Raw genomic sequence first — 26,376 nt, forward strand, 5'->3', positions numbered from 1 at the left:
TAGGTGGCAAAAAAATAGAGCTATAGAGCAGAAGTTTTACCTTCTGTGGAATCTGTTTAATAGTGAAAAGAAGACCTAAAACTTGAGAAAGCTTGTTTGTTAAAAAATATGACAGTTCCAAGACATATCATGATCAAAGAAAACACCTAAGGTTTTAATGGAATTCACGAGCATGATTTTTGAAGAGCAAAGTTTAATGTCATCCTTCAGGAGAGCATTCTTATTTTGGCATGAAACAAAATTGCTTTAGTTTTTCCTGTGTTGATTTTGAACCCATTTTCGACAGACCAAGTATATAATTTTTTAAGCACATAATTCGCAACTGTAAGCAGTGTTACAGCATTACTTGAGGAAAACACCGCGGTTGCTTCATCAGCATATAAAATAAACTTGGTGTGGAAATCTACATTAACAATATCATTAATACATATATTAAAGAGAAGAGGGCATGAAATGCTACCCTGCAGAATGCCAGTATAGACTGGTTTAACTTGGGATGAAATGTTATTAATTTGCACAAATTGGCATCTGTGACACAGATATGACTTAATCAAGTCTAAAGCGATGCCACGAATACCATAGCGATTCATTTTATGTAACAGAAGCTCGTGGTTAATACAATCAAAGGCCTTGCTAAAGTCTATAAAAATGCCTAGAGTAAGAAGGCCTTTATAAAATTATCTAAAATGAATTACATTAAAATGAATTATCTAATATGCAGTTACACAATTTCATGCGCACAGGCAACAGAGCATAGATACAACCATTTCAGTGTTACACTAGCTTGTCTACATTTAGCTATAGTGCTAGCATCCTTTACCACATCATTATACACTTTGTACTTGCATATTGGTGTATTGATTCTGCATGTACTGGTATGTTGTAACTTTTTGAGGCATGTGACCTGACCCTGATTTGTTCCTGTTCATTCTTTCCTTTTTTGTTCCTTTAGGGCATCTGCTCTCTCTTTTAATACTGAACCAGTGTCCTTGAGGGTCAGTGACTGGTGATAAAAGTGTGTGTATTTGTGCAAATTAGTCTAATGTACTTTTACTTCAGGGACACCGAACTGTACAATGGCATTGCCTATTGTCTTCAAGCAAGAGTATGTGGATGTCGCCAAGCTGCCCTATCCTATCCCTACATCTCCAACACCAGTCAACAAGGCCCACAGCGATGTCATCCAGTGCATCAGGCAGGAGAGGATAAGAGATGTAAGGCACTTCAAAAAAAAATTTTTGAACTTGTAGAGGCACTGATGCATAGTGGAAAACACGTGGCCTTGAACACGCAAGAAACAATGGCCTCAAGCCCAACTAGTGCTAGAAATCCTCATTGAGCGAAAAAGCCATCATCCGGCGTCTGTAGCAGCAAAACGGCACCTAAATTTCCATTGCCTGTGACACCACGTCACAAGCGCTCCTCAACAGAGTTCCCATTGGCCACAGGGCCAGGGCACAAGCGCACCTCGACGGAGCAGAGTGGGGGAAAGGGAACACCTCCTGCTGCAGCAGTGCACCGGGTGTTGCTTGAGTGGAGAGGGCATTGCAGCAACGTACATCATCCTCGCTCTCACCACCAGAAGCCTGTGTTATTTGTGCATTCTTCGCAAGCTCTCACCTGCATTCTAAGTGCACCTCAGTAAGGCCAAATCAAAATGTGCCAAGTGTCTCAACGTGTTCGCATGCCCACGAAGAGTTCATAACTCGAAGGACTGTCAGCGGCATTCAATTGGACATTAATGCTTTCGCATTCACAACTCGGAAGGAGCGCTTAGGTGTGCTCGGATTTTCTTCTTTGTTTTGAATGAACAGCTCCTTATCTGGTGCTAGGCTTTGCTTGGGATCTTGTCAGTTCTTGTTCTGCATATCAAACAAGGGAAGGGATTCTGAAAAATGGCAGAAAGGTAGAATTTGCGGGAACAAAAATTTAAAGGCAAATTAGAGCTAAATTCAGAAGAAATGCATTAGCATTATGTCGCAGTTCCTTGAGGTCTTGGATCCATGATTTAAATCTTGTTCCCTATATTGCAAAGTGTTCAGGAGCTCTGGCCTCCACACGCATGCACACACACACACAGGGTGTTTTATCGAACACTTCCAAAATGTTTTAAATGTTGCCTGTGGCTGAAAGCTCAACTTTAGTTTATGAGCCGGTCTACTTGAAGCGGCGGACACTACTTGCAGAAAAATTGAAATGCAAAATTGACTAATTAACAAAAATTCACAAATTAACTTTTTAGCGAATTGTCTTATGACCCATATTGCAATTTACAAATTCTAGCAGTGGACTTCGTAAGGCGGATCCACTTCGAACGAATTCTCAGGATGACACCAGTTTCGAGATATAAATTCCCGAACTTTGCGGAGAAATGCATTGGCGTTCCAGTTATTTGTGTGCTTCAGTGCATGAAACGACATTTTGTTAACAAATTAACCAGAACGCCAATGCATTTCTCCGCAAAGTTCGGGAATTTGTATCTCGAAACTGGTGTCATCTTGAAAATTCGTTCTAACTGGATCCGCCCAGCGAACTCTGCGGCTATAACTTGTAAGTTGCAGTATGGGCCATAATGTAATTAGTTAAAAACCTAATTAGTGAATTTTTAACAATTAGTTGATTTTGCAACTCAGTTTTTTGTGCAAGTATTGCCTGCTGCTTCGAGTAGACTGGCTCATGAACTAAAATTGGGATATCTGCCACAGGCAACTTTAAAAAATTTTTCAAAGTGTTTGCTGAAACACCCTGTGTGTGTATATATATATATCATCATCAGCCTATTGTATGTCCACTGCAGGACGAAGGCCTCTCCCTGCGATCTCCAATTAGCCCTGTCTTGCACTAACCGATTCCAACAAATGCCCACGAATTTCCTAATTTTATCTCGCTAGAATAGCAGCTTGGGCTTGTTGGTTTTCCATGCTGCTAGTAACAGCATTGAAAAGGGCCCGAGGTACGAGAAATGTATTTCGCTAGAATAGCAGCTTGGGCTTGTTAGTTTTCCATCCTGCTATCAGCGCTTGAGGTGGCTTCTTGTCTCGTCTCTTGTCTAAATTTTGCGCTGTTACTAGCAGGCTAATTTTATCGCTCCATCTAGTCTTCGGCCGTCTTCGACTGCGTTTCCCTTCTCTTGGTATCCACTCTGTAACCCTAATAGTCCAACGGTTATCTAACCTGCGCATTACATGACCTACCAAGCTCCATTTCTTTCTCTTAATGTCAATTGGAATATTGTATCAATTATACCCATTTTCTCTCCGATCGCTCTCTTTCTGTCTCTTAAAGTTATGCCTGGCATTCTTCATTCCATCACTTTTTGCATGGTCCTTAAGTTGTTTTTAAGCTTCTTTGTCAGTCTCCGAGTCTCTGCCCCATATGTCAGCACTCGTACATTGCACTGATTGTACACCTTCCTTTTCAATGATAGTGGTAAGCTTCCAGTCAGGAGCTGACAATGTCAGCCATATGCGATCCAACTCATTTTTATTCTTCTATGAATTTCCTTCTCATGATCAGGGTTTCCTGTGATTATTTGCCTAGGTAAACGTACTCCTTCACAGACTCAAGAGGCTAACTTGCGATCTTGAACTCTTGTTCTCTTGCCCGGTTATTTATCATTATCTTTGTCTTCTGCATATTAATCTTAAACCCCACTCTTACGCTTGTGGGGTCTCTCACACCCGTACTCTTGAGACAAAGGAACGACAACACAGTAGTGCAAACAATCACAAGGGCATTTATTGCACCTTTCATAGATCAGTGCCTGCTAGCCGAGTTGCTATCCACAAAACATGCCGATGGGCGCGCGACAAATCTAGAAGTATGACTCACCGCGACCGGAAGCGAGCGAATATGTTCGCCCCATGCTGGATCCCAACGCCTGGTCGTTCGCGCGTACAGTCACGCGAATCGTGGCGCGTTCGAAGGCGGCCACGCGAGGCGGTCTCGCAGAAGCATGGGTCGGCGCGCGGCGGGGACGTCTCCCGCGTGCGCGCCGACCGGGCAAGAGGGTCGCTGCACGTGCGGCACGACCGTCCCGCTTCCCGTCTCGAACCCAACAACGAGAGAGCGCCTTGTCTCCCGGCGCCCGAGTAACCCCGCAGCGGCGCGACGCTCGCGCCATCTCTCGCACCGCGCTTGTACCACCCGACCGCCGCGGGCGCCAGGCCACGCGGCGGGCGAAGCCGCCCTGCAGGAGACGAGCCATGCGGGAAAACTAGATCTCAGGGGAGGCGTGAGAGTCACGCAACCCCACACGCTCTATCTGTTAAGGTCCTCTATCATTTGTTGCAACTCGTCTGCAGTGTTGCTGAATAGAACAATGTCATCGGCAAATCGAAGGTTGCTGAGATATTTGTCGTCTATCCTCGCTCCAAAGCCTTCCCAGTTTAATAGCTTGAATACTTCTTCCAAGCACGCAGCGAATAGCATTAAAGAGATGGTGTCTCCTTGTCTGACCTCTTTCCTTATAGGTATCTTCCTACTTTTCTTATGTAGAATTAAGGTGGCTGTGGAATCTCTGTATACATTTTCCAAGGTATTTATGTAAGCAGTCTGTACTCCTTGATTATGTAATGCCTCTATGACTGCTGGTATCTCTACTGAATCAAATGCCTTTTAGTAATCTATGAAAGCCATATAGAAAGGCTTATTGTACTCTGCAGATTTCTCAATTACCTGATTAATGGCATGGATGTGATCTATTGTAGAATATCCCTTCCTGAAGCCAGCCTGTTCCCTTGGTCGGCTAAAGTCCAGTGTTGCCCTTATTCTATTGCAAATTATCTTGGTGAATATTTTATATAATACAGGGAGTAAGCTAATGTGCCTATAATTTTTCAATTCTTTAATGTCTCCCTTTTTGTGGATTAGTATAACATTTGCATTCTTCCAGTTTTCTGGGACCCTCGCAGTCGATAGACACTTCGTATACAGAGCCACCAGTTTTCCAACCATTATGTCTCCTCCATCTTTCATTAAGTCTACTGTTGTTCCATCTTCTCTTACTGATTTTCCCCATTCCATGCCTTGCAAGGCCCTTCTAACTTCATCGGTTGTTATAGAAGAAATCTCTGCAGCCTGTTGATTACTGCTTCGAATGGAGGTATTATGGCCCTTCTGGGTATTGTACAGGTCAGTATAGAATTTTTCCGCTGTTTTTACTATACCTTCAAGATTGCTGATGATATTAACCTGCTTAACTTTCAGTGCATACATCTTTGTTTGTCCTATGCCAAGTTTCCTTCTCACTGATTTCAGGCTGCGTCCATTTTTTACATCTTCTTCAGTCTTTCTCGCATTATAGTTTCAAATACCCCTTATTTTCACTTTGTTGATCAGTTTTGACAGTTCCGCGAATTCTATACATATATATGTATGTATATATGTATAGAATCATGACCACATATAGCCAACAGAAAATTGAGCCTAGGAAACCATAGGAGAAACTAGCTGTAGTTGAAATGGAAATGTAGAAAATAATGAAGAAAAGGTAAATTAAAGTGGACAAAAAGATAACTTGTTGCCAGTAGGAGCCGAACCCACAGTGTCCGCATTACGCATGGCGTTGCACTACCACTTGTGCTACGGCAATGCCTATCAATCTGTCCACTAACTTGGGCATTTATGTTTACTAGATGTCACCCTAGGAGCGTTAGCCAGTGCCACTCAGAGCCATGGTGGGCGGATGGGGAACATCCTTTTTTGCAGGCACATGGCTGATAAACCCTTTCATGTTACATATGACATCAAGGCTGCCAGGTTCGAGACCCTCGCTATGAATATATACATTCAATATTATATATTCTATATATAGTCTAATATATATACAGTATAATAGTCAATATATACATATACATACCCACACACACAGACTTTTTTCCACTTTGATGCACCTAATGCAAATGTTGCTTACTGTACTGACAGAACATCACATTTGCCATCTTTCAGCCTTGCCATATTGGCAGATGGTGCCAGTGGTCTGTCAGCAAAATTTACACTTTTTGCCTGCTTTCACTGCAGACTGTGCATACTTCCGAGTATTCTGAATGAAACGGGCAGTGTACCAAAATGTGGTTTATTTAATTGCATGCACCATGAAATGCCACCTCTGCGTCAAATTTCAGTGCAAATGAAGCAGTGGCTTAGTCTAACATTTCTGTGTGCAGTGGAACCTTGTTGTAGTATACGGTCAAGCCTGGTTATAATAAAACAGGATATAACGAAGTAAGTGAAATATCCCTTGAAGTCGCCATTGAGATCCGTGTATTTGAAACCTCTTTTTAACAAGCTACACTTTTTTTTTTCAATAGACATTACGAACTACATTTGCCTCCAAAACTGAAAAAACTGGAAACTACCTTTGCAGGCCGAATACAGTAGACTTCTGTTAATTCAGCTCTGATGCTGGGCTGCTATGCATGAGGTCACAGGATCGAATCGCAGGCCATGGCAGCCACATTTTGATGGGGGTGAAATGCGAAAACACCGCATGTACTTAGATTTAGGCGCACATTAAAGAACCCCAGGTGGTCCAAATTTCCAGAGTCCCCCACTACGGCGTGCCTCATAATCAGATTGTGGTTTTGGCACGTAAAACCCCATAATTTAATTTTTTTTTTTCATTCAGCTCTGATGGGACCAACAAAATAGATCGAATTATCCGCCGGGTGGAATTAAACAAGATGCAAGGAAAACTCCAAAACAAACCACTGATTCATTTTGCAGTATTTACCCGTTTCTAACATGCCATAGAATCAAACGCACAGCCTCTTTCCATATGTACAAAGTAGTGAACTAATGTAGAAATGACATTAAAGCTTTGAACCAAACTATAAATCTAATGTGCACACTAATTAGTAAGGAAAATCATAGCATAATGGCAATCGGTTTCCTAACATCAGCTATGCCACTTGGGTTTTAAATATTGCTTTGCCGCAACACATTTGTGTTATGTGGCAAATCAGACAAACATTGCGAAGGCAGTTTCGGTTTCCCGTCCACAAGCACCGTGCAGACAATTTTTGGCCCAATTTTTGTTGATTAAAAAGAAAATGCACATGTTAGAATTGGGTAAATGTCATAATAAAAACTTGTGAGCTAAGTTTATTGTCTAAAAATCTTGCTAGGGCGGGCAGACAATAAGCATTCTCAATGAGAGATAACATATGCTCAAGTCAGGTTCTAAGAAGTAGGGTGTTGCACACACCAAAGATTCTTTTGCTGTGTGATTAAAATTTCATTGCATACATGGCCACGTAGCCGTTGCACAGGCCGCAAGGTCATCTTCAATCTATGCATATTTAAAGTTGTGCACTTTATTGGGCATATATTGCAATAATGGACATGATGACGTAATGGATATAATAATGGATAAGTAATTTCAGCTTCCCCTTTAATAACTTAACTATAATGAGGTTTTAATGTAGTTCCGTTTGACACAATACCTTCATTATATCCGAAATTTGTTATTAGTATATGTTTGTTACATTGATATTGGCAATACATCTTTTTTTATATACTTCACGGTATCCCATAGTTTGTCATCATTATGTTTGTTATATCGAGCTTCAACTGTATAATTTTCAGAAACAAGCACGAGCACCTGTGCAAGGTGAGCAATAAAAAGGAGTGTTTAACTCAGTGAAAGACTTTCTGCTGGGTTGGTGTATACGTAGCTGGTGGGATAGTTTTCAAAGGTGCCACAGGTCACAGACCACCTGTGCTTTACTAACACCACTGCAGCCCCGCCGGCTAGGAAAGCACTCCGTCAGGTGGTTATGTTCTGTGATAGAACACCCGCACCTCCAGCTTTGGGTGATTCAACAAGTTGCACAGCAGTACTAGCGTGAATCAAATGTGTGCAGGGGTGAACTATCTTGGACCATCCCATGTTCAAGTGACTCATACGCATCATTGGTCAGGCACAGCGGACCAGCTCTTTGTCTTCCTGGTGAAAGCTGGTGAACTAGCACAGTAAAGTGAGCAGACGAGCTCATCAGTTTAACGATTCTTTTTGCCATTAGTATCTAATGCCTGCTATTAATGACTAGTTTTAACTGAGTTGCTTTTAGCAAAAACCTAGTGTGTTCTTGTTTGCACTGCAACGCTTCCTTGTCTTTACCCCCGTGCGATGTCACTGCCCCCAGTGTACCCACCGCGGTAGCTTAGTGGCGTTGTGCCATTGAGTTCGAGGTCGCGGGTTCGATCCCAGCCATGGCAGCCACATTCTGATGGGGACAAATTGCAAGCAAGCTCGTGTGTTTAGTTTTAGCCCTATGTTGAAGAACACCAGGTATCCAGAAATAATATGAAGTTGCCCACTAAGGCATGCCTCATAATCAGATCATGGTTTTGGCACACGAAACCCAGAATTTAATTGACCGCTCCCTGCGAGTCATAACAAGGCCCTTTTAATTTCTGATTGTTGCCACATAAATAGGATAGGATGCATATGGCCTGAGTACAGAGAAATTATTAGGAAGAAGCACATTTCAGGCATTTAATTCGTGAAGTGAAGATATAATTGGAAGCGAAGCAAGAGACAAACTGGTGATCGTAGAATTAATAGCTATTGTGTGTTACCCTGCAGTAGTTATACCTACTCATTGTAGAATCGTATCTTTGGCAAGCGTAGAGATTTTTCGAATTAATAACAGTAAAAATAACAACTTCTCGTTCAGTCCATAATGCTTATGAAGGGTCTGTAAGTAACAGAAGTGCCATGCATCTAGATATCTTATGCTTGGTCTTAAGCATGGCTGCACTTTCATAAAAACATGCTCCCAGTAAATCAGATTATATTAGCAAGGTTAGTGCTGCGGAAAGCTCAGCATCTATTTTTTTGTTGCTTGTTTATTCTACAGTAGTTTCAACTATTTGCACTTAATGACAAGTAACCACACCACTGTATGGGTGAGGGCACCACTGTCGCTTCCATAATAGACAGGCACACATGACTCGGTCAGTGCAGTTCGTGTCCCCAACTGTGATGTACGTGGTCCTCATTTGGCCTGGCAGTATGCGCGAGCATGATGCTGATTGTCCCACGCTTGTTTAGTTTACAAGTATCTGTGTAATCAAACTTTCGTTTAGCATTGTCGTAATTCAGGTGTCTAGAATATCACTAGTAAATGTGATGTACCCTTTCATGAAGCATTAATAGAGGATTTGTTGGTTGCACAACTCCATAAAGTTAAATACAGGATGTAATGAGAAGAACATAATGGTGGCCCTCTCAGTTTGTGCAGGTAACCATGTCTCCACGTAACCTAATGAACGGTCATTTTCTCAGGCCCTCTGGTATCAACCCCGGCTTATCTTTAGTTTCCACTTGTCAAAGGTACCACCAAAACCCATGTGAAGATTTCAAACACTGGTTTATTCCCTGCATACAGGCCAAAATTTTGGTGCGGACACAGCACTGGACCCTGGACCAACCGAACCGAGGTGACCTGTGGCTCAAGCTGTGCCAGCACTACTCCAAGGGTTACCTGGAACCTGACTTCTACCAGAACACTTTGAAGAGCTGCCTGTGGGGCGTGTGGCCTATGAACCTGCCCGCATTTGCGGATCCCATCTTCTGCGAAGACTACCTGCTGTCAGCCGAGGGGCAAAAGCATGCTGAGCGGGTTCTCTACGTCGTGTCCATCAGCCACCCGTACATCACCTACTGTCCACTGCTGCACCCTGTCGCGTCGCTGCTCCTTCACTACCTGTCCGAGGAAGAGGTGTGTGTGTCGATACAGTGAAATCGATATAACGAACTTCAGGGGACTCTGGTGGATTGTTGATTATTCTGAAAGGTTGTTATAGTGAAAGCCCGAAAATTCATCATTCTGCCCATAAACCCATCGGTTCATCAGTTGTTACCGTATGAGCTATCCACAGAAACGTTGCTTTTGGCTCTCGGCTTGCGCAATTGCTATTTTGCCTAGATTCCGCCGCGACCCACCACCGAAGCACTGTATAGTAAGAGTGATGCACGCAAAAGAGACACTGATGCCAAGAAAACCACCGACAAAGAGCAAGCTCCATATCACCTCTCAAAGCGCGTGTAAACAACACCGTGCAGAACATGCGACAGTGGGGCATCCCCGTGAGCACTGAGGTTACATTTCTCCACGTGCACAGCTAGCACAGCTGCAGAAAAAAACACAAAAAAAAGAGCCGTGCCTTTGTTTTGCTCTCGCAAAACCTGATGCGTCATCTCCTCCACAATAGGGAAAAGAACAGTCCCTTCCCGCGTGTTTTTCTTCCAGCACTGTCTCAGGTTTTCTGAATCCATGCACTGCGGCATCCGCTTTCTGTGCCTTGTCATTTGCTAGCCTACTGCTCCAGCTGCCCTAAAGGATATGCAGGAATCTAAAAATCCCGAGCGGAATAATAATTCGTAGTACTAAGGTATCATGTGACTGAGAAACTGAATAATGATCATTGTTTTAAAAAGTTTGGCATTGTAATGTTCACAGTATTGAAATATTTTTACGTTTAAACCATAAGCAGTGAGCAGAGAATTTCTGAGAAGTTCATTAATGTGATCTTTATAGTAACAAGGTTTCACTGTACTCACCAGCAATGGAAAACAGACACCTGCATTGCAGGGTTGTGGTCCACTTGTAAGGAGATCAGCAGTACTCATTAACTAGATAAACACATGCAGCTTCTCTGTTCAAAGGAATGTTGGTCATACTTGAGCACACCACCCCCATGTGCTAAGTTTTGTTCTGTCTCTAATACCTGCTTCAAGCAGTTATTCTGCTTAGAACGACAGAACGCTGAGCTAGTTGGTAAGGATTCGTAATGCAAAGAAGGGGTAAGTCGTGCAGACACTGACACAAGAGAAGCGAAGTGGACAACACGAATGCTAACTATCGACTGAAGGAAGCACTGAGGCGAAAAAAAAAGAAGACACAAAACTCATCTGTGCATGCTCCGGAAAGGTAGCAACACTGGTACACGTGCCAGTCTATGTGATAGGTATGTAACTGTTAAGGCATTTGATCTCTTCCTTATGTAAGGTAATCGAAGGCTGGCTCACACATGCACTTTTGCCATTATTGACATGCCATGCCTCGACCACAAGACGTGTATCTTCATTCTTGTGCCTGTACAATATTGCCCATTCATCTAACTCAGGCATGCAATTACAATCTTGAATGTAAGGAAAGGTTAGAAAGCGATCCACCGGCGATCATCCGGGCGGTGCAGCCGCCTGGTGGTGCAGAGCTCAGGCAGAGTAACACAGAGCTAAAATTGCAGTTTCCTGCTGTTGTAAATTTTCAGCAGCAGTGTAATCATGTTGCTGCCGAAAATTTACACCAGTAACATAGTAAAATTCACTTTGTTACTGCAATATTAGCTGTGTTTGGTTAAATTCTACATCACGAGGTTGCTGCACCGTGCAGGTCATTTATGCTTGCGCCTCCGCTCATCTAGTGAAACGCCCAGTCCACTTGTGTTTACCGGAATACCCGACACACTAAAACTCTCTATTAATGTGATAGGCAGACGTTGCACACTTTAGAGGTATCACATTCTTCTGAGGAAAAATGTGGGCTGATGCAGTGCAGTCTAACACAACATGTCAAAGCTAAAACGCGTGTCGAACACAGGGGTCAAAACGAAGGATGAAAGACTGAAAAGCGAAGAATTCAGCAAACTGGCGCATGATTCAGAAGCCAGCTCTTTCAAAGAGCTACTTTGGCCCGAGAGAAGTATGCCCACAATCATGGCACAGTGATTAGAGCATAGGGCTGCTGTGCTCGGAAGACAGAGGTTCGATGCCACCGTCAGTCACAAATTTCTTTATAGCATTATAGGCGGACTTTGGCCACTGTTAGTTCTAACAGAAAACTCTATAGTCGGGTACAACTTTAGAAAAAATGGGTGTTTACTCCTCCAAGGTGGATGCACACGAGCCTCCACCAATGGGCATGCACTCTAGACTGATGTTATGAGCCGGACGGCCAGTGGCTCCGCCAATGGAGAAGATGACCGCCCACGCTTCGAACTGGGCCTTATCGCGTCAGTCGTGTGCGTCTGCCTCTCGTCAGAGTGAATTCCCAAACTGTTTGCAATGGTCTGTCATGCCGGAAGTATTATTGCAAGCTTACGATGCATCATTTGTGCCACGTGCAATTATTCTGCGCTGTGATACAGCGACGAAAGATTGCAGCGAGCATTGCTGACGCTGCGCTACGCGAACTGGCGAGGCGGCAGGCTTGCAAAAAAAACAATGTGAGAAGGAAAAAAAAAGCCTATCACATTCTTGAAAATAAGTTTGTGAAAATCCAAAACCGAAAATATAACTCTTATGCTATTTAAAGACAAGAGTACTTATTTAAAACGATGAATGAAGCATTTTTGTATGTTTCTTCCCTCAATTGTCTTCTCGCCCCAAAATTGCAATAGTTTCGATGAATGCATTGTTTTTTTAAGTACGTGCTAAATAGCAACTGATTAATTTTGAGCTCGGAAAACTAGTATTAAATGTTCTGTATACATGTAAACCAGCGCAAAAGCTATGCAGAGCTGCTATTTCTTATTTTGCCCCTTGCAATGAAACTAAAACGCAGACAACGTGAAGCATTGTGGAAGGCACGGGATTATTTTTCATTTGCGATCCGGCATGTACCGTAGCATTCCCATCATGAGAGTTCTAACAAACCAGTCATCAAAATACAAAAGTCTTTATACCAAGAATTATGCATTTTAGAAGCATGCTCTCTTGAGCAGGACTATCTTAGTCGCAGAAGGAATCGGCTGTCGCATTTTGGTCATCTGGGCAAGGCCTCCCCTTTTTTCTAAAGTTGCACCCAACTATAAGTATGTTGGAACGTCTGCTAGTGTGTCACCATGTGCTTGAAGTCGCAAGCTTGCAAGAGATAAGAGGTATGAAAACATCACTTTGACAAATGGGTGTGCCTGGTCGCTCATGATGCATGTACAGGTAGCTGTCGAGACGCTAAAATCATCGCAATCTAACTGTGTTAGCCATCACATACTCGGAGAGTTACCCATGGTAAGTTCTGGCCTAGTTTATTTCATTCTGTCAAGTGTACAATTGCCAGGCTTTGCAGCAAGCGACGTGTAGCGGATGTCACCGGCAGCTTTCCTCGTTCTGATGCAAAGCACGAACACAGCTTCAGCTGGAGCTTGCTGCCAGGGTGCCAGCAAATTCAGAGCCGCACTTTGGCGCATTCCCTATAAAAGTGGACCACACTGTATATCTGTACATTTTTCTTTAATTCTATGGGCGGCTCCTACCTCTCTCTCTATTATTTGAGCCGATGCAGCGATGCATTCTCTCTCAACGCAGGTGTACGAGTGTGTATGTGCCTTGATTGAAAATACAACGGTACGTCACCTGAGCCAGACCCGACTGATGCACGACACGTCAGCCTACACACTCATGCAGCTGACCAGGCGCCTCGCAGTGAGTGGCCCTTGTGCAATGCGATACCCCAGTGTTTTTTTTTAATAAAGCAAACATTTCACATGTCTCGCATTCTTTGGGAGCTAACCTGAACTTTTTGTGACTGTTTTAGTGAACCGATTCTGAAGGTAGCGCTGTAACACAGCGGGGGTGATTCCACGACAGATCAACACGGGTCAAAAATTTCATATATTAGATTTCATTGAATATTTTATATTTTATGCGCATATCACTCGGTGGCATTCAAGTGAGCGTGGCTTCTTTGCCAAATGAATATTTTAGAAGGAAAAAAATAACGAGATTCGTAAGTGTGGAGGTGCCCGTTTATTGCACAAAGCATTTTCACAAATTCACAACGATGTGAAATACAACATGTTACAGCTACAAAGAATACATTCTTGTGTGTAAAACATAGATGTAAAGAAGGTTCAGCCAGCACCGTTTCAGGCTTCCGTGCAAAACGGAAGTGTTTTGGAAAAATTCCTTAATTTGCTACAATCTTCAAAAGTTGCTATATTTACGATTTTTTATCAACTAAACCAATTCATGTAGCCTTTTGAAATTTGCTGGACTGCTAGACCTTAACCCATTCAACAATTGTGGTGAATACTCTTGCCAAATTTGAAGTTTTGACAAAAATGAACGCCATTAAAAAATCTAAATAAAAAAAACATCGTCATTTTTTCTCAAAATCTCGTAAAAAACTGTTCACAGGCAAATGAAAAAGAATATTAAAGAACATGTTGCAATATTTTGTTTGTAATCATAATACAGGTGGCAGAAATGAGAGCTTTGCCAGAATGCAGCAAGGTGCTATGAAAAAGAACATCGGGGTAAAAAGAGCACGCATAAGGCTCTTACTTGCCTAAACTTGACCGTAATTGTGAAGTAAAGGCAGTTTTGGTGAACTAGAAATATTATTTCAACCACATCCTTCTAATATGTCTGAATTTCCGACATAAGTTCGTGGAGTCATGCCTCTCCTCGGCCATCATTGGCGCCCATATTTAGTTCATGCTTTCAGATGCGGCTGCTGTAAAAATCGTCTCTTTTGATCGAGTTGGTAGAGTGTAGAAGAATGGGAAGTGAATTCACGGGAGGCGATGAATTCTTACTGGAAGGAGACGAACTGGGACGTAGAAAGGAGTGCCTACATCCACTTGAAGCTTTGCCTCATGTTCATCAGCAGAAGTCGGATTCGCGACTAAGGAACTCTCGCCCGGTGCTAAAGCAAATTCAACTTGGTGGCACTGCAAGGTTCAAATCTCCCTTCGTATAGTGCAAGCGCCATTTGGACCCCTCAGGTATCAAATGTAGCATGTGCACCGAATGGTTCACTAAGTTTATAGAAGCCTATGACACGTGGTCTTCGTATCAAGAGCGAATGCGCTTGTTGACTCTGCTGTCAAGCCAACTGGAGTGCCGAAAAGTTCAAGCTCTCATTTCAAATTTGTCAGCCTACATGACATACAAATCCCGACGTTGCGCTTGAAACGTGGAATATGGTCAGCACCAGACGTGCCTGACGATTGAACCCAACAAACGTCCAGACCGCTGTGGAATACTATACCAAAGATGAGCATGGATGTTCTCGGCAGAGTCCCAACAAAACGTATGTAGTACCTGTTTCGATTGATAGAAACAAACAGTATGCTGCCAAGAGGTTCATGACCCGCTCGGTACGGGAGACATATCGTCTCTTTAAGGAAGCCAATCCGGATACATCTATTGGGCTCTCAAAGTTTTATTCTCTCCGGCCGAAATTGTTGTCTCCGGCTTGTTGCTCCACAACAAGAAGTGTACCTTTGCATGTATTGCGCCAACGCCACACAGTGTGTTTCCGCGCTAGCAGAGTTCACTGAAGGTGCCTACACAATTACCCACCTCAAAGAACTGTGTCTTTGCACCTCGCCCACGACCGATTGTTTCCTGGGCGATTGTGATTATTGTGCAAATGAGGATGCTTTAACTACTACAACTTTGGGAATCCCTGAAGAAACTGAGGTAAACAATGCGGTGTGGGAAAATGGCGACCTCGTCAAAAAGACAGCGCAGGCTGTCTCTACCTTTCTGTCTCTACCTGTCACTACCTTTCTCCAGGAGCTTGGTGTATGGCTTGTCAAGTGGATCATCCATGATTATATAAGGGGCATTCAAGCATCAGCAATACACGACGCCAAACGGAATCAACAGCACGGATCCCGTGCCTTTGACTTTGCAGAGAATTGGACAGCTGTTTTACCTAACGACGTACAATCATACCATTGCCAGAAAAAAGCAGGTCTCGCTATTTACGTGTGTCGTCACGAGTAGAGGATCCATTCAATGTTTTGCTGTCATCAGCGATGACGTATGCCATGATGCTGCACACACTTTCTTTGCATCAGAAAAAATCTATGAGTGCATGAAGGAAGAACTTCACTTTGACAAACATGTTACATACGTGTCTGACGGCGCCAGTAGCCATTTCAAAAACAAGTATCAGCTTTACCAGCTGTTACAGAAGGAGCACGCGTCAACAAAGTGGCTTTTTTTGGCCACAGGACATGGCAAAAACACTTGCGATGGTGTTAGTGGCTTAGCAAAGCACCAAGCCTCGCTGTACAATCTCGGAGCAGACAGCACTACAGTCATTATAGGTCAGCCTCTGAAATTGTGGCGCAGATGACCACAACGCTCAAAAACGTAAAACTGCTCTATGCAGATGTGGACGAAGTAGAGAACTTTCGCCGCCTCAAAAAGAACCAGTGAACCATACTCACAGAACCACACTCATACGGTCTTGGCACATTTGGTTAAGTGAGCCTGACACCACCAATTTCGATCGCGTTGTATTAGTGTCTCGCACTGCTGCAGGTAGTTGGAAAAGGATCAAGCCTTTCTGTGCGTATACATCGGCTATGCTCGAAGTTCATTGTGCCCTCTCTCTGCCTCCACGCGGCATATGCGGATCATCAACAAGTGTACACTGACGTGTCAGTAAGTCAACAGGCAAGCAACTGTGCCACTGCGTATTAGATTCGCTCCATTAGAACTGCATGATCTGGCCCTCTAGATCAGTTGGTCCTATAGAAAAATGTGGAAAGAGCTGCCACTACTGCAGCGCTTTGTTAACTTAGGACGTGTTCTCAGCACGCTATCATCATTTAGCATTCGTCACTGGTGGTGCTTCAACAACTATCCCATACATTGTATACCAGCAAGTTTGGCCGAGAGTTCATCTGGTCCTGTGAATACTTCAATGAAAAAATAAATGCTCTACTTGAGGCTTTGCACAGAAGGCAATTTCCTCAAGAGTGCGCGGAACAGGTAATGTTTCGCAAAAGAGCCAAGTATCTGAAAGAGGAAGTCTCGTGCTTCTTTCCAGCTTTTCTAAGAAACTGTGAACTTTCCAAGAAGTGGTGATCCTTAGGGACTGTGAACTTTTGATTGTTTAGTATTCTAACAGTTCCATTTTTCTTTTTATTCAGAAGCGATAAAATAAGCAATCGCTGGAACTATCTGCCAGCTAACCCTGCCTTAACCAACACCATTGCCACTCCCACCACCGCCTCTTAGGTTGTATAATGACGCTCATGTAATGACCAGTACGACATTTTTAAAGGCATTTACCTCCCGTACATTCTGTTACTTGTGTACATTCATAAAGAGTTAACCATTAATTCTGTAGCACACAAAGAAACACAAACCTACATTAACAGAAGGCACAAATTATCTACGCTGCAAGGCACACGCACTTGCTGTTAAATAAAATGAGCCACCTAATGCCTATGTTGATGCTTTTTTATTCCCATTCAAGGGAATGAGTAGTGTGCTAAACGCACTTTTATGCAGAAGTATTAATTATAAGGTCAACACTGGCTTTACGTCGCAATAACAGTCAAGTTTAGGCAAGTCAGAGCCTTATGCACGCTCTTTTTACCCCGGTGTCCCTTTTTCTTAGCACCTTGCTGCATTCTGGCAAAGCTCTCAATTCTACCATCTGTATTGTGATTACAAAAAAAATAATGCTACATGTTTTTTAATATTCTTATTCACGTGCCTGTGAACAGTTGTTTACGAGATATTGAGAAAAATTTACGATGGGTTTTTTTTGTCTTGATTTTTTAATGGCGTTCATTTTCGTCAAAACTTCAAATCTGAGGAGAATTGTAGAAATGGTAATTTGTGATACAGCAAGAGTATTCACCACAATTGTTGAATGGGTTAAGGTCTAGCAGTCCAGCAAATTTCAAGAGGCTACATGTATTGGTTTAGTTGATAAAAAATCGTAAATATAGCAACTTTTGAAGATTGTAGCAAATTAAGGAATTTTTCCAAAACACTTCCGTTTTGCACGGAAGCCTGAAACGGTGCTGGCTGAACCTTCTTTACATCTGTTTTACACACAAGAATGTGTTCTTTGTAGCTGTAACATGTTGTATTTCACATCGTTGTGAATTTGTGAAAATGCCTTGTGCAACAAGCGGGCACCTCCACACTCAGGAATCTCGTTATCTTTTCCTCCTAAAATATTCATTTGGCAAAGAAGCCACGCTCACTTTAGTGCTACCGAGTGATATGCACATAAAATATAAAATATTCAATGAAATCTATGACCCGTGTTGATCTCTCGTGGAATCACCCAGCGGTAAGCGCAACACGGTAGTGCCAGTGGTAGCGTGCTGTGCTGCGCGGTGGCAAGGGGAGTGTTCTCGCTTTCTTTCCTCATGGCAGCTAACCTGTTGAGACGCTGTCGTTCAGATGCTGTGCTTCTAGTCCAAGGCACACATCTGCGTATGGTGGTGCTCCTCTTACCACCATGCCTTGCCTGCATAGCTAAGGCATGATGGTAAGGGGAGCGCCACCCATAACATGTTTTGCAACATAGTGCCACAAATAACCACCTCCCAGAGCTTGATAAATGCATTCTGAGATAGCAACCAGGGTTGGGTATTTATATTTTCTTTTTTTCTTTTTTCTACATTCCCGCCTGAGCAGAAAAAGACCTATTCGCGGCTTCGGCGCAAAGTTGAACAGGAGGAGGACCTGGAGAAAATCTTCCACACCTGGGAGCTCTGGATATTCCGTGGGCTGCCCCTCTACCACCTGGTATGTATGTCCTGTGCACTGCTGAGGGGAGATTTCACTGCCAAGGTCACAACATCCATGTGATTAAAAATACGGTGCTTTAGGTGAGGTTTGCTCAAAAGTGTTTGTGTTTATTCAAAATCAGTTGTGCAGAAAAGTACAAAAAGTATGCTTCTGGCCAGTAATAGACTGGGGGGCTACAGAGTTGCGAAATCCCTCGGGGACCGTCTCTGTTCAAAAGAACATAAATCGGAATCGAATTATAGCATACAGTGATTTAAGGTAGTGCGATAAAATAATGAATTAACTCAATTTAAACTGGAAAGTGTGTATCAGCTTCGGGCACAGATCACAACACAAAAAAAAAGGTGTCAATAAAGCAACAATTACGTGGTTTCCATATGCACACCCCTGTGGTGGCGCCCTCTAGATAAACAGATGCAGGCCTTGAAGGCTCTGTTTTTTCTGGTTGCATGTGGTGGGAAAGATTTTGGGAGTTCGAAACATGGTCATAAATTTTGGGTTTTCGACGCCACCTATTGTATTGTCATGTATAAGCAGAAAAAATTTGTAATCAACCATGAGACAACAAAGGAGGTACTGTTCATTATTTTTAATGTTAAAAAACAAACAAAATATACCATCGAATGGTAATTAGTGTGGTTCTTAACTGAATGTTGTGTAGCCTGTGATTTTATAGAATAAGGAGTGAATCAGCTCCATAATGTTACTCCAGTGATTGTGGTAGCTAAATTCCCATGATTAGTGTGTAAGTTCCCATAGTCTGTTAAAAAAATAACCTGAAATTGTTCTCAGTGTGTGTCACTTTTTATACATAGTACATTATGTACATGCACTAGCTGTCAAGTCAACATAGTTCTTGCCTTAAAGTTCTTGGCCTAGTGGGGCCTGAGCTTTTGCAGTTCCACAATGGGAGATGAGATCACCTGTAGTAAACACCAGGGGAGGTATTCTGTAGGAGTCCACCTAGTGGACTGTCCACTTCGGCCGCTGCTGATTGGCTGGGGCTGCTCGTCTCCTCCTCGCTCGAACAGCTGCATCCAATCAGCAGCAGCCGGAATGGACAGTTCACTAGGTGGACTTTTGCAGAATAACCCCCAGGTGTGCACAGTCTCTGATGCCTTCATATTCATGGAAGTGTTGTATGCTTAAATATATTCTCAGGTGCAGCAACAGATTAAAATGCATGCAAGGCCATGTTAAGTACCTAAATTCTGAATCATTTCCCATAAAACTTCCTCTTAGACCACATGCATCACTTCATTTTTGGCCATGGACGTGGCCAAGTAAAGCACCACACCAGGCTCAGTGTTCAAACGGAGTATGCTTGAGGGCACTGCAAATGCAGCATGCGAGCAGGCACGTTACACGCTTTCATTTTTCATATTTCACAGGCTTTCTTTAGGGCACAGAAATAAAAGATGCAGTTTTGCCCAAAAGGGAAAGCATCGATTGCGGCAGCAAATTAGCAGACAGTCATACGAAGTAAGAATAGTACTTTTATTGGCCGTGTCAGGTTGTAAACATTCGCTTGCTAACTAAATTAACAAGGGTGGTGTCAACGCGCACAGCAAACATGAACACATCACACTCAGACTGCGGACACTCGCTGTCAAAACGCTGGCGTGAGGAAATGTGACAGCAGCAGCGAGCGAAATGACATTTGTGCTGTCTATTGCTTCAATATTGCTCTCAAGATACGGCCGTGCGATTGCACAGCCGCTGCATATGCAGTTGCAGCCGAAGAGAACGGCACCTCCTCCCCCTCCCGCCCCTCCTCTTGGCACCTCTCAACGTTGTGGGCCTCATGCGCAAGAGATGACGCGCTTCCTCTTTGCATTTGTCCCTTTTGGGGGCGAGATTGAGCTGCGACTGTCCGCTCCCCTCACACACTTTCTCTTGCACATACAGCTTATGGCATGCGGCGCCAGTGTTACCGCCCTTGTACTTTCAACGAAACGTCACGGCATCGCCCACGCCGACGGCAGAAACGCACTTAGAGTTTCCATATATTGCTATCACAATAAAATGATTCTGCAATAAGTAGGAAGTTAGAAGCCACTGAATTAGTGTTTCCTAGGACGCTACAACTTTCCTATGGGATATTTTGTCCTGGAGTCAGTACTTGTTAAGTTGGTTAACTGGCCAATCTTTAGTGGTGAGCAAATACTCAACATCACCTAATCAAACCAAATAGTGACCATTCGAATAATTTGAATCGTGAATCAAATATCTACTACTTGATTTATCAAATATTTGGTATATTCGGCATGGAGAACTCTGCAGTGCTGCAGGTTGCATGCATCACGGAGCCCCTCGTGCTCGACGCAGAAATACAACCGAGCGTACCTAACCGGCAGGGGTCACCCCAGCTAATGCAGTGGTGGACTTCTGCCTTGCACACGCCCCCCATACATCGCTCCCGAGCACCAATGCGGAGATACTCGCAGAGCGGCGCAGTGCCAGCTGGAGGCCACTTCTGCTGGTACAAAGTTAGTTTAGGCTGACAGAACCGATTTAATCGATGATGCAATGTGGACAGAAGGAACGACAACAAAAGCAGAGGGTGTTTTGGAAAGTGCGAAAGCACGTGCGAAGATGGGCCAGTTAGCCATCAAAAGGCACACAGATTGTGTTTGATACACGGCACCAAACTTAATGCTGCTTCATTGAAGAGCCCTGAATTTGACCCGTACGCGTGATCTCCGGCAATAACCGACGAGTCACTCGTACGACTGTATTAGCGGCACGCGTTCCACAACAGCTTGTGGCCCATTACTACCTTGGCCGGTGCCAAATTTTCGTCACGGTCACACTGCCTAGGCCTAGCATCGTGCGAACTTGTCCCAACTTTCCCGATTTCAGAGTCTGACGGGTGGCAAAATACACCGAACCTGACAGTGAAAAAGCACCTGCTCTTTATCATCAGTGGCGACCACGGTTGACCTACACAGCCCCGACGATAGCTATGCGCAGAGCGATTATCTAACCGGGTGATGCATGCTCCTCAATTTCGTCTGTTGCGCAGATTGGCCTTACGATAATCCAAATGCTGTGAATATGGGAAAGCACTCCTGTATTGTAGAGAGAAAATGGAAAGGAAAGCTTTCTGTACAATAAAAGATAACACAGGTCCACTATTAATCACAGGTCCACTATTAATCTGAAAACCTCATTTATATTCATTACAACTTAACATCACTAATTATTTAGAAAACAGCACTTTATTCTATTCAACAGACATCCTCTTAATAAAAAATATTTTCCACGCCTTTATACTCTAGAACTGAGCTGTAATCAGTAATTAGCATACTTATTCGGAGTTCCCTTCAATAACAGTGGAGCATACTGTATATCTTGATTATTATGTGCTGAAGTTGCTGATAGCTGGCTACATTACAACTTGTTATACAATGCTAGGAGACTCCCGTGTATGTGCAGCACAGTGTTTTCTTGCCAAAATTTGTGAGCATTAGTCCTAATAAATTTTCTTATATTCAATATTCGTTTGGATATTTGGATTTCTCTCCTTGATTTAATTAGTCTTCATTTCGAATCTACTATTCAGTATTCACACACCTCTACTAATTGTGGAATTAGGCAGAATACAAAAGGTACTGCGAGTTGCTCCACAGCATGCGTTTGGTTGCATTCTCCTTTGGCATATTTTTAAACCTTGGCTAAAATTAGCTGGGATATCCATATAATGTGCAAATTTTTTTCAATTTGCACTGTTGTAAATCAGTCAAGTAGATTTCACTAAAGTTGTAAGCTATGTGTATCTGACCTGTCTGTGGTACGTAAATTTATGCACCTGCCAAGTGAATGTTGAGTTAATCAACAAGCGTAAGACAGCTGACATAAGGAAGTATGATATGGATAGAATTGAACATGCTCTCAGGAACGGAGGAAGCCTAAAAGCAGTGAAGAAGGAACTATGAATAGGCAAGAATCAGGTGTATGCGTTAAGAGACAAAGCCAGCAATATCATTACTAATATCGATGAGGTCGTTCAAGTGGCTGAGGAGTTCTAGAGGGATTTATATGGTACCAGTGGCACCCACGACTATAATGGAAGAGAGCATAGTCTAGTGGAATTTGAAATCCCACAAGTAACGCTGTAAGTAAAGAAAGCCTTGGGAGCTATGCATAGGTTGAAGGCAGCTGGGTAGGATCAGGTAACAGAAGATTTGTTGAAGGATGGTGGGCAGATTGTTCTAGAAAAACTGGCCACCCTGTATGCGCAATGCCTCATGACTTTGAGCGTACCGGAATCTTGGAAGAACGCTAACATAATCCTAATCCATAAGAAAGGGGACGCCAACGACTTGAAAAATTATAGACCGATCAGCTTACTGTCCGTTGCCTACAAACTATTTACTAAGGTAATCGCAAATAGAATCAGCAACACCTTAGACTTCTGTCAAGAAAAGGACCAGGCAGGATTCCGTAAAGTCTGCTCAACAATAGATCATATTCACACTATCAATCAGTTGATAGAGAAATGTGCGGAATATAACCAACCCTTATATATAGCTTTCATTGATTACGAGAAACCGTTTGATTCAGTCGAAACCTCGGCAGTCATAGAGGCATTACGGAATCAGGGTATTGACGAGCCGTATGTAAAAATATTGAGATATCTATAGCGGCTCCACAGCCATCGTAGTCTTCCATGAAAAAAAGCAACAAAATCCCAATAAAGGAAGGCGTCAGGCAGGGAGATACAATCTCTCCAATGCTATTCACAGCATGTTTACGGGAGGTATTCGAAGACCTAGATTGGGAAGAATTGGGGATAAGAGTCAATGGAGAATACCTTAGTAACTTGCTATTCGCTGATGGCATTGGCTTGCTTAGTAACTCAGGGGACCAATTGCAATGCATGCTCACTGACTTAGAGAGGCAAAGCAGAATGGTGGGTCTAAACATTAATTTGCAGAAAACTAAAGTTATGTTTAACAGTCTTGGAAGAGAACAGCAGTTTACGATAGGTAGCAAGGCACTGAAAGTGGTAAGGGAATACATCTACTTAGGGCAGGTAGTGACCACGGATCTGGATCATGAGGCTGAAATAATCAGAATAAGAATGGGCTGGGGTGCGTTTGGCAGGCATTCTGAAATCATGAACAGCAGGTTGCCATTATCCCTCAAAAGAAAAGTGTATAATTGCTGTGTCTTACCCGTACTCACCTACGGGGCAAAAACCTGGAGGCTAACAAAAAGGGTTCTACTCAAATTGAGGATGACGCAACGAGCTATGGAAAGAAGAATGATGGGTGTAACGTTAAGGGATAAGAAACGAGCATATTGGGTAAGGGAGCAAACGCGAGTTAATGGCATCTTAGTTGAAATCAAGAAAAAGAAATGGGGGGCATGGTCAGGACATGTAATGAGGAGGGAAGATGACCGATGGTCATTAAGGGTTACGGACTGGATTCCAAGGGAAGGGAAGCGTAGCACGTGGCGGCAGAAAGTTAGGTGGGTGGATGAGATTAAGAAGTTTGCAGGGACAACATGGCCGCAGTCAGTATATGACTGGGGTAATTGCAGAAGTATGGGAGAGGCCTTTGCCCTGCAGTGGGCGTAACCAGGCTGATGATGATGATGATTAGTGAATGTGCGTGCAGGTGCGCTCCATGGACTGCTTTCTTCTCGAGGGAGTGCGTGCCCTGTACCGCATCGCAATGGCCATCCTCATCCTCTTCACTCAAGACCTGTCCCGTGAGTAATACCCCGACAGGGACACCGTGCCCAGCCATGTACACTCGCACCATCCAGGTAGTGTGGCAGTGGCCCTCAGATTCAAGCTCTGCTTCAATAATACCTCCTGCTACTAAAAGGCCGTGGCACAGCTGTGATCGAAGCTGCAGTTTCTTGACCTTGGATGCCTGTTACTACCACTCCCCGATTGCTGGTACAGAAGATATAGAGGCAGTAATTGCGCAGTGTGTTCGTTGTCCAACAGCACTGTGCTGTGTGTGCATAGTTATGCTGCACCTCCTTTTCACTTGCGCCAATTCACTTGCGTACATGCTGTGCGCTTTTGGTGCAAGTGCACCATTGTGTGCCGGTTTTGATATGCAGAGACACAAAGGCGGCCAAAATCAAAGTGGCAATAATTGAGCATCAATTGCAGCAAGGAGAAGCAGCAACAAGTGTGTTTCTGAGGGCCTCTGGCCGTGGTGTTGTAAGGGAGCACAAACAGCACAAACAGCACAAACTAAGACATAACAGCACAAACTAAGACTTCGACGCAGAAAGAAAACGCAACCACTCACTTTTGTTTCCTTTCTATGTCTTGTTGTACACCAACTGGATGCTTTTAGTACTCTGGGACACTCTTACATGGCACATTTTACATTCAGTTTGTAGAGCACAGTGAAAGCACTGTTTTTAGCAATTGGCATACAAAAATGCATGTATTACGCATCGGGTGGAAAGCCAGGCGGTCAAAATTAATTCAAAGATCCCCACTTTGGCGTGCATCATAATCATATCATAATATTGGCACATAAAACCTCAGAATTCTTCTTGTAATTCATTTTGTGATTAGGGTATGCCTGTCCTGTCTGTCATCTTTCCAAAAGGGCAGCAAAGTTTAATTCTCGTGTTCACACGTATGGAAGTTAACTGATGTCAGGTCCTGGCAATTAATTTTTCTGTTGTTGGTGTCTCATTTTTTTGGCAGAAGCCTTAAGGGGACCAGGGTAAGCCCCATCTTTCCCATGTATTTTGGGGCATATTGTGGTGCACTTTTCTCAGCATCTAATAAAAATAGTGGCAAGATATTTACTTCATTTTGTTCAGAATTTCATCTTCTAGCCGCTGTACCATAATTATTTTACTATACGAGAAATTAAATTATTAGTGTTTTTTTTTACTTTCTCCACACTAATTTTGACCAAATTTTGTACATATATTTATTTTAAAATAATCAGTTTTATTCGCACGCTGATAATTTTGGTACAGTAAATTGCCACATATATGTACTGTATGCACAGAAAAAATTAGCTTAACATCTATTGTCATTTCGAAAATAATGGTACCGATGTAACAAGAAATCTTGTTTTGAGAAAACTGAGTTTAAAGTAAACAAAACCAACATATATGCTCAGAACAGCACCGCAGTGTCTAGAATAGGGAAGTGTGCGTGTTGCGCCGCTGGCTCTGGAGCCATTCCGCAATGCTTCGGAAAGAGAGGTCCAGGTGGTGCTGACGGCCGCTTACACGTCCGCGCGCTGCGATGTCGTCTGCTCGCGGCGAAGTAAATAGACCGAGTTTGCCGATCCACCTTTGAATTCCGGTGCGTTCTTTCTGCACCAACTTTGTGTGGTGCCGATGTGCATGAAGACTTTTGTAAAGCGACCTTTTTTTCGCCGTGAATTTCATTGCTGCAGATTGCTCTCAGATCTCGTGCTTCTTTTGCATGCTTTTTTAGCATATGCTGATACACAGTACGGAATCCAGGAGCCCCAACTGCATTTGCTGGCGCAATGAAATTTGTGGTGTTTGGTTGAAATGGGGATGCGGTGCCGCTATCAAAGGTGACACACTTTGCCAAGGTCTCGGGGCACGAGAAAGAAAAGTTGGCAAGTTCACTTCGGACCGAGCGGGCTGTTGCAATACGATCTGGGGACAGTTGTATATTTGCTTGAATGGTCATCTGACCGTTTTTCTTCTACAATCGAAAAACAAATCTTTGCTACAAAAAATTTTTATTCTGGAAATAAATGACACTAAAACATTGAAGAAATTACAAAAATGCAGCGAACACTCTGGATTCTTTTTTTAATTAGGTCAAACGTATTCATCTCTACTCTTAAAAGGCTGGCTTTCTACATTATCGA

General features: G+C 43.2%; 1 protein-coding gene across 7 annotated transcripts in view; it reads left to right on the plus strand.

Annotated features, from left to right (window-relative positions):
* LOC142573189 (GTPase-activating protein skywalker-like) overlaps positions 1-26,376 on the plus strand; it is a 73,203-nt gene that overhangs the window by 9,606 nt on the left and 37,221 nt on the right. For all 7 annotated transcript variants that reach the window (XM_075682772.1, XM_075682771.1, XM_075682770.1 and 4 more), the window contains 5 exons: positions 1,060-1,214; positions 9,396-9,728; positions 13,319-13,435; positions 18,416-18,526; positions 24,157-24,250. In XM_075682772.1, the coding sequence (XP_075538887.1) occupies positions 1,077-1,214; positions 9,396-9,728; positions 13,319-13,435; positions 18,416-18,526; positions 24,157-24,250 (793 nt within the window). In that variant the 5' untranslated portion in view covers positions 1,060-1,076. The remainder of the gene's footprint in view (positions 1-1,059; positions 1,215-9,395; positions 9,729-13,318; positions 13,436-18,415; positions 18,527-24,156; positions 24,251-26,376) is intronic.

This window comes from Dermacentor variabilis, chromosome 2 (assembly GCF_050947875.1).
Source record: "Dermacentor variabilis isolate Ectoservices chromosome 2, ASM5094787v1, whole genome shotgun sequence".
NCBI classification, from domain to species: domain Eukaryota; kingdom Metazoa; phylum Arthropoda; class Arachnida; order Ixodida; family Ixodidae; genus Dermacentor; species Dermacentor variabilis.